At 37.2% G+C, this 9773-nt stretch overlaps 1 protein-coding gene across 6 annotated transcripts in view; it reads right to left on the bottom strand.

Annotated features, from left to right (window-relative positions):
- Positions 1–1059: 1059 nt before the first annotated feature.
- Positions 1060–9773, bottom strand: part of ZNF658 (zinc finger protein 658) — a 30958-nt gene continuing 22244 nt past the window's right edge. For 3 of the 6 annotated variants that reach the window (XM_037128696.2, XM_053656469.1, XM_053656470.1), the window contains one exon: positions 1068–7551. In XM_037128696.2, coding sequence (XP_036984591.2) covers positions 4556–7551 — 2996 coding nt within the window. In that variant the 3' untranslated portion in view covers positions 1068–4555. Of the gene's footprint in view, positions 7552–9773 lie in introns of all 6 variants that reach the window. The other 3 variants (XM_053656471.1, XM_037128698.2, XM_053656472.1) reach the window with 2 other exon arrangements.

Below are 9773 nucleotides of genomic sequence, written 5' to 3'. Positions count from 1 at the left end.
CTGGTCATTCTTTGTATCATGGCTGGTCATTCTTTGTATCTACTGTTATTTTGGGGGTTAATGTTATAGCCTCTGGGTTGATTGGCTAAAAAAATTGCAAACTTCCAGTCCTTTCATCACTCAAAGTCCAAATTCCAAGGATTAAGAGGTATAGAAGAGGTTGGTACCACTTCCATAATGAGCTGTAAGGATAAATAAAATCCTGAAGTTAAATCCTGCGGAACAAAGAAAAGGGCAATAATTCATCCATATTCCAATAAACACTAAAAACCAAAATGTGGGAGTATAAACTGGGTCAGCTTGAGGGTATTTTTAAATTCTGGATGTTTTAGGTTTTAAACCTACTTATACTGTTTCCAACATGAAAATTCAGAAGCATATAAAAAGGATTTTAAACTTATTTTATGTACAATTTGATAAACTAATCATTTATTACAGAAATTTTTACCAAGTAGCAAGCATGGACTTACATACATGCTTTTAAATTGGAGGACTCTACCTCAACCAGATGATCAAGCTTAGCATTGTAAGTGATCATTCAGGCCAACAGCATTTGCTATTAATATGATTAGAATGGTATTTTTTACCTCTGTAATCTTCCTGTAAAATAAACAAATCTGTAACACCAAACATAAAAAGATATCAGATACCAAAACTGAGGTAGTCTGCAAAACACTTGACAACTACTTCTCAAAACTGTCAAGTTAATCAAAAACATGTAAGGTATGGGAAATTGTCACACACCAGTAGAAGCTAAGGAGGCATGAAAATTAAATGTAATGCATATCCTGGATGAAATTTTGGAATAAACACTAGAGAAAAATTAGTGAAATCTGAAAAATAATGTGTTTTTAATGTTACTTATCATCAATGTGACATATTTATTATAGGGAACCAGTTTACCTGGCAATGGGAAATGTAGCCCATCCTTATTAGAAAACCAACAGGCGCGAGTCAGCACACAGGAGCCAAACCCACAGATTGGCTTTCTCGTGGGAAACCAGACCAGCATTATACCGAGGCTGCTTTGAGGCTTGCTCTTGCTAAAACTCCCTCACTCTGAGTTGAAGCAGTAAATGTTTACTATGTAAAGTAACTTCCTAAAGTCTGTGCTTATTCTCACAAGGACAGAGTGTAACCAGACCAATCACTCATCGTTCCTTTGCATTTGCAACATTTTTTCCTTCTTAATCTGTAAGAAATAATCAGTAACATCCTTTCCTTTGTTATCTGTAAAAGTAATCACCTAAAGCAAACCTGAACATAATGAAAACCTTCTTTACTGTATGCTATTAGAAAGCAATAAAAGCCTGTCCAGGCAAGGGTCGAGGCGCCCTGAGAGTAGCCCTGCCATCCCTTTTTCTCCACAGGACTTCTGTAGTCCGTATGAATTTGTCCATTGCATCCACAACATAAACACCCCACTGGACAAAGTCCGCATCCATTTATGACAAATGTACCAGAGTAACAAAAGATATTAACAAGGGGAACTGTGTCAGGAATATATAGGAATTATTGTTTTAGCTTTTCTTTAAATCTACAACCATTTTAGACTGAAGTTAACTTTTTTAAAACATAAAGTTCTCCAGGTTAGATAATTTCCACTAGCATTCTATAAATCAATAGTTTTTTTAAAAAATCAAGCATGTAGAAAAGAGATGTCTTTTCACTCATTTCCCTTTTGGCACCATGCAATTAAGTTTACATTAAATCAAAGTGTCAGGCTAGGGAGAGGCAAGCACATTCTTTTAGCTTTTATAACTCTCCTGCCACCAGAAGTACTGATCAAATCTCTGGTGTGATAGCCCTAGTAGTACTATGATATAGCCTTACCTAATGGTGACCTGGCCCTTTTCTGTGGCAGTAATGCCACTAAGGTAAGCAATAAGCCTGTATCAAAGAAATATCTGTTCTCCGATCTATGCTGGAAACATACCATTAATTTCCTTCACACAGTATCAATATAAGATAGGGAACAGAGGATTTACTTAGGTAATCAACTAATTTGTTGTCCACATACTCAATCTACCAGATTGCACTTTCAGAAAGCAACATGCCCAGTTGAAATTTTTAGTGTTCCAAGTTTTAAAAATAAGAATCTCACTTACTTCCTTCTCTATGCTGACCAAATCATGTAGCCTAAAATTATGGTAGATTTTCCAAATATTATGTTGGCTGAGACTACACTATACTGCTTCCCCAAAGAATTTTTCTTTTTCTAATACCAATGTGATGCTCCTGATAGGAAAGTAGCCCTGACTTCATTCCAACTCTAAAATCTGCTTTCCATGCAGGATAGAAATTCACTAGTTTGCAATGCTGCAGGATCATGGGGTTGGGAAAAGATCCTATACAGGATGCTCAGGGTACAGACATACAAGAGAGATAAGACTTGATTTATAGTTAGTGCAAAATGAACCACTAAAACAGCATAAAATGAAGTCAAAAAGAGCATATAAGCATCAACATTCACCACACATACACAAAGAATCCTTGGGAAATCTTATGGTCCTAGAAAAACAGGGCCAGACCGATATTCAGACATACCAGATAGGCAAAAATTTAACATCATCAAGCTGAGAGAAGCCAACAGAAGCAGCATGTCAATGGTCACTCAAAAAGTGAACAGGTCATAGCAGGCTTGGAAACTGCCTTCTACTGTTACATACTCACATGGGTACCACATAGCTCAGAAACTAGTCACAAAAATTTATTGGTGTTGTCTACACAATTCAAGTTATTCTTCCATCTTTAAAATTTCTACAATGAGTTTGTGTATACACCCATATATTTTCTATAAAACTTATAAACAAGTTTTTTTCTTTTTTTAATGTTTTATTTATTTATTTTCAGAGAGAGGGGAAGGGACGGAGAGAGGGAAATATCAATGTGTGGTTGCCTCGTGTGTCCCCCACTGGGAACTGGCCTGTAACCCAGGCATGTGCCCTGACTGGGAATTGAACCATGATCCTTTGTTCACAGGCCTGCGCTCAATCCATTGAGCTACACCAGCCAGGGCTATAAACAATTTTTAGTACATCAGTTCTGGTTGAAGATTTTACCTAAAATTCTGAAACTGATACATTTCCTTAGAAAATAATTATCTGATACAAATTCAATGTATTAAAATGTCATTTATCAAAATATATTTTAGTATAATATTATTTGATGTTTGATGAAGTTCACTTGGAAGTAAAGGCTTTTGTGGATTTCCCTGAGATTTCTCTCTTTTATGGTCATCAGCTCCTTTAGGACATTGACAGAAGTTGCCTTCATCATGTGAATGATGTCTCTGATGTACTGGTTCAATCCCGATAGGTCTTCTAATATTCATTATATTTAATATTGTTAGTGAACCCAGGAAGGGCAAAAGAACGAGATTCCAATAAACAAATAAAGTAAAAATAAACAGTAGAGTCTAGCAGCCATTTCTGCCCAGTGGTCTCCCACACTACACTGCATGGAGAAGCCTCTGCATTGAACTGCCTGCCTACACTGTGTTTCTGCCATCTGAGCAAACACTTACAAAGGTTTCCTAAAATCCTATTTCAACTAATAGGGCTGAGGCTTTCCCTATTCAATGAGAACAGCTCTATTCTGCCCAATAGGACAGTGCCTTTGTACCAAACTGTATCTGGACTCATTTGCATGAGGACCAATGAGGGACCAGGGGCAGAAACTTATGCCCATATAAGCCAGCTTCCCTCTGGCTTAGAGAGCATACTTTCCACCAAAGAATGAAGACCGTATTTCATGGCTAAGGCTGAAACATCAAAGATATCTCCCTGGTGCAAAGTGGAGAAGGTTGGCATGGAGTGGAGCAAAGCAGAACAGATCAGCAGACCACTGTGGGGGGCAGACTGGAGCTGCCTAGCCAAAGAAGGGCCTGGCCCCATGGCAGCCTCACAGCCAGGCTATTTTCACAGCTGTGCTGCTGCACAACTGAGCTGTTCCACAGCAGTGTTGTCTTCACAGCCACATTGTATTATCACTTGCACTGAATAAAGTTTCCTTCTTCACCACATCCCAAATTGAGGATTGCTGTTGCACTAAATTGATACTAACAACCCTGGGTTGACAGGTTTCACCCCTCTAATAGAGTTTGCTAAACTGTATGACTTAACCAGTAGACCAAAATCTGTAAGAACTCAACATAGTACAAATTAAATTCCTGTTAAAAAAAAAACAAAACAAAACTGGGAAAGAGGTCTTTCCTGTTAGTGGAGAATTGTTTCAGTTATTCAGATTCTAACTTCTTTCTCTCTGTGCTCTATTCAGAGCACCCAAGTCTGCCATGGAAATTTCCCCACTACAGTATTAACACAGAATAGGAGGAATGTAAGGTGACTCTTTAAAGCCAAATTTAGCTGAAATTTAATAGTGTTATTTCATGACCAGCCCCACCCAGATGAAGGACAAAAAGAGAATTTAGACAAGCTTGTGCCTACTAGAAAAATAAAATTTAAAAAAAAAGACAAAATTTGCAGTCTATGTGACATGAACTTATCCACTGTGTTACCTAATAATGAATAGGCTTCTTTAGGACTTCCCAAATTCATGACACGAAAGTTTTATCTCTGGTGTGTATTCTGTTGTGATGTACCTGAAGGGCTGCCTTCCGGACAAAAGTTTTCCCACATTCATCACATTCATATGGTTTCTCCCCTGTGTGAATTCTCTGGTGTATTCTGAGAGTTGAATTTTGGGCAAAAGCTTTCCCACATTCATTACACTTATAAGGTTTCTCCCCTGTGTGAATTCTCTGGTGTGCAATAAGGTGCGACTTCTGGAAGAAAGTTTTCTCACATTCTTTACACTCATAGGATTTTACACCTGTGTGAATTCTCTGATGTACTCTGAGTGTCGAATTATGGGTAAAAGGTTTCCCACATATACTGCATTCATAGGGTTTCTCCCCTGTATGAATTCTCTGATGTGCATTAACATATGACTTCTGGGAGAAAGTTTTCCCACAGTCATTACATTCATAGGGTTTCTCCCCTGCACGAGTCCTCTGATGTGCTCTGAGGTGTGAGGTCTTGGAGAAAGTTTTCCCACATTCATTACATTTGTAAGGCTTCTCCCCTGTGTGAATTCTCTGATGTGCCCTGAAGGCTGAATTATCTCCAAAAGCCTTCCCACATTCATTACATTCATAAGGTTTTTCACCTGTGTGAATTCTCTGATGTGCACAGAGGTGTGTCTTCTGGGAAAAAGCTTTCCCACACTCATTACATTCATAGGGTTTCTCTCCTGTGTGAATTCTTTGATGGACTATGAGGGCTGCTTTATAAACAAAGGTTTTCCCACATTCTTTACATTCATAAGGCTTTTCCCCTTTGTGAATTCTCTCATGCCCACTGAGGTATGACTTCTGGGAAAAAGTTTTCCCACATAAATTACATTCATAAGGTTTCTCACCTGTGTGAATTCTCTGGTGTGTACTGAGGTGTGTCTTCTGGGAAAAAGTTTTCCCACACTCATTACATTCATAGGGTTTCTCTCCTGTGTGAATTCTTTGATGGACTATGAGGGCTGCTTTATAAACAAAGGTTTTCCCACATTCTTTACATTCATAAGGTTTTTCCCCTTTATGAACTCTCTCGTGTCCACTGTAGTATGATTTCTTGGGGAAACTTTTCCCACATTCATTACGTCCATAGGGTTTCTCACCTGTATGAATTCGCTGATGTGCTCTAAGGGCTGAATTATGTGTGAAAGTTTTTTCACAGCCATTACATTGATAGGGTTTCTCTCCTGTGTGAATCCTTTGATGTGCTCTGAGGGCTGAATTATGGGCAAAAGATCTCCCACAATCATTACATTCATAAGGTTTCTCTCCTGTGTGAATTTTCTGATGTGATCTGAGATCAAATATATGGGCAAAAGACCTCCCACATTCGTTACACTCATAGGGTTTTTCCTCTGTGTGGATTCTCTGATGTGTCCTGAGGGTTGAATTATCAGCAAAAGTTTTCACACATTCATTACGCTCATACTGTTTCCCCCCTGTATGAATTCTCTGATGTGCACTGAAGTGTGTCTTATTAGAGAAACTTTTCCCACATGTCATACATTCATAGGTTTTTTTGCCTGTGTGAATTCTCTGATGTGCTCTGAGATGTGGTGTCTTGGAGAAAGTTTTCCCACATTCAGTGCATTCATATGGTTTATCCTCTGTGTGACTTCTCTGATATTCTTTGTATTGTGCTATCCTGGAGAATGAGTTCCCATATCCATTACTTTGATAGAGTTTAATCTGTGCGTATGTTCTCTGGAGTACTAAGAGTGCAGACTTCTTATAAGACTTCTCAAATCCACTGTTCTCATACAATTTTTCCTTTTGGTGAACTGTCAGATGTTCACTGAGGTTTGACATCTGACAGAAAGTTTTCCCACATTCATTACATTCATAGAGACTCACCCCCATATGAGCACCAGGATAATGACTAATGTATGAATTTGAACAAAAGGATTTCCTGCATTCCTCACATTCATAGGTTTTCTCTTCTGAGTGGGTCCTCTGATGGTAAATATGTGCTTTCTGGTAAAATAACTTACTGCATTCATTACTTTCAAATGATTTCTTAACTGTGTCACTTCCCTGGTGTACACTGAGGAGTGAGTTTTGATGTAAAGATTTCCCACATTTACAACACTGGTAGAATTTCTCTTCTGTCTGAGTTCTCTGATGTACTGTAAGGTCTAAGTTCTGGTAGGAGGAACTTGTACATCCACTAAAAACACAGGGTTTATCACCAGTTTGTATCTTCTGATATACTAGATGGGCTGAGCTTTGGCTCAAGTTTTCTTCACATTTACTGCTTTCAAAAGAACCCTGTCCTCTAACAGTTCCCTGAGGCTGAATGAGGGGTGAAATCCTGTTGAAGTTATTTCCACTTTCATTAAATTCACTGTGTGTCAAAGCCATGTGAACTTTATTGTATTCCACAATGGTGGTTTTGCCACGGTCATTAAGATCAAAGCATTTTTTCCTTGTGCCAGTTCTTATGTGGTTAAATAGAGTTGTCTTATCACAGTTTTTCCCAAATTCATCATCCTTACAGGATTCCTGTCCTATGGGAGAACTCTTAGCAGTAACACAGACAGCAATGTTATCATGTAGAACTTTTCCAAATTCATTACATTCAAAAGGTTGCTCCAGAGTTTGAAATTTCTGATGACCTTTCTTATGACTGAGAGCTTTCACATTTTTGCTATATTTGTAAGACCTCTCTCCAGTATGGGTTTTCTCATGTTTAACATCAAGCTGTAACTTTTCACATACATTTATATTATCGGTCTTCTTTCTTGAATAGTTCCTATCACTAACAATTAAGTCAGAAACAAGTGGCAAATTCATTCTACATGAGTCACATTTATAAGGCATTTTCCCTGAAAAATCTGGAGTTATTTCCAGATTAACTGGTTTTCCTAAAATTTTCTGTCCTTCTTCACTCGATATTTTTCTATCAATGAATATTACTTGCCACAGAGGTTTCTCTTGTTTTTCCTGGTTCTCTTCTATATGAAAATCAACTTTGCAATATCCTAAAATGAGAAAAATGGAAAACATCTTATGACTCTTACATTTCTTATTGGGAGGAGTTTAATGTTATGCATTGTATTGTTTCTGGTCATATTTCCAAAGATTAACAACTCATGCATACAGACAGAAAGACAGACACACATTCTCTCTCGGCTTATCCAAGTTGTCTAAAAAAAAACAAAAAACAAAACAGGTATTATTTACAGTGCTAACCAAGATGGAGCAGCCCCATTCTTCCAGCTCCTCCCCCTCTAGCAATTAAAATTTTCTGGGGGGAAAAAAGGATGCTACAAAATAAAAAGAAGCTAGGCTTTGACCCTTAAAAATTTTATGGCAGATAATTCCCAGATTTTCTTTCTGCTTCCCACATATCTTATATGAGTGGTTGGATTGCTGGAGAAGCCTGCAGTCGAAAGTGAATAATAGGCAAAGACAAAAGAGTGCCAACCTTTACCTAAAGACTAAGGAAAAGGTGATCTAACAGATAAGCTTTCTGACAATATCCATCATACTCAAGCCTCCCCCAACCCCCTCATCAAAGAAGGGGAAAAAAAAACATTTCTTTATACTCCGACTACAGATATAAAGCATCTGGACATTTCCCTCCATGAGCCAAACCAAGAGTTCATAGGAAAGATCAGACAGTATTTTGAGAAATTTCTGTTCATAAGATATTTTGGGAGATGGAAGCAGTGGCCACTGCCAAAATTCCACCTAGAACCATATTCCTATCTATTCTATAAAATCTAGGTGGACAAGAGCAACAAATGTGTTGGCTCAAGGTATTGGTAGCCAACTCAAAACAAGCAGGAGGAAAAAAGAGAAAACAAGAAGCACAGAAATAAGGAGCAGGGGACAGGAATACACTGTAGCCCAATACTACAGCTAGGAGAGATGAAACAGCACTACTTCAAAAGCATACTCTAAAAGATGAAGTGTGCTTTTGATGGTAAAAAGCATACAAAACCCATATACAAAAAACTAAAAAGCAGCTTAATTCACCTTATTCTCAAATGTACACAAGCACTTGTCAAGACAGACTACATTACAGGCTATAAGATGAATCCTTATAAATATAAAAGAAGTCATATAAAGTATAATCTCAAGCAAAAGAAAAACAGTACTAGAAATTAGTAATACAATATTATTTTGAAAAATACATTTATAAATTAATATGCTTATAATTAGACCATGGGTCAAAGAGGATGTCTCACAGAAAATTAAGGTATTTTGAAGTGAATGAAAATGAAAACTGTTCAAAACATAAAAATTTGTGGGATATAGTTATAGTAGTACTAAGAGATAAATTCATACCTTAAAATTTTTATATTACAAAAAAATTTTTTAAACCCACCCATCAGTTGCCTAAACTTCCACTTTAAGAAACTATACATGGGGGTTGGAAATGGGAGGGAGGTGGGGAGCACTGGTGGGTGGACTAGGATGGGAGTAAAAGACAGAAAACTGTACTTGAACAACAATTAAAATAAAAATTTTTTTAAAAAGAAAATATACAAAGAGAAGGTAAATCTAAACAAAGAACAAAATAATAAAAGTCAGAGAATATAATGAAATTGAAAATACCAGAAAAATCAATCAAACCAAAGCTCAATTCTTTGAAAAGATTTTTAACAATAAAAACCAACTGAGGAAAACAAGACACATTACTGATATCAAAAATAAATGCAAGAGAAGATATAACTACAGATACAGCAGACATTAAAGATAATACAAAAGTACTGAAATTCTATGCCCATAAATTTGACAATCTACATAAAATGGATCAATTTCTTCCTTTTTAAAAAAAGATTTTATTTATTTACTTTTAGAGAGAAGAAATGGGAGGGAGAAAGAAAGGGAGAGAAACAGCAGTGTGTGAGATACATGGCTCTGTTGGCTCTCACACACCCCCAACAAGCAACCTGGTACACAACCCAGGCATTTGCCCTAACCAGGAATCAAACCCTGACCTTTCTGTTCATAGGCCAGAACTCAATCCACTGAGCCACACCAGCCAGGGAAAAATGGACCAATTTCTTGAAAACAAGAACTACCAAACTCACCATGAAGAAATAAAAAACCTAAATAAATCTATTTAAGAACTCTAATATGTGGTGAAAAAATATGTAGCTCAAAAAAACAGTTCCAGGAACAGATGGTGTTAACTAGTGAATTCTACCAAATAGTTAAAGAAATAATACCAAGTTTACATAATCTCTTCAAG

Source organism: Artibeus jamaicensis, unplaced genomic scaffold (genome assembly GCF_021234435.1).
Source record: "Artibeus jamaicensis isolate MK-2021 breed Jamaican fruit bat unplaced genomic scaffold, CSHL_Jam_final scaffold_1964, whole genome shotgun sequence".
NCBI lineage: Eukaryota > Metazoa > Chordata > Mammalia > Chiroptera > Phyllostomidae > Artibeus > Artibeus jamaicensis.
The sequence above is the reverse complement of the archived record's forward strand: the minus strand, read 5'-3'. Positions and strand labels throughout refer to the sequence as shown.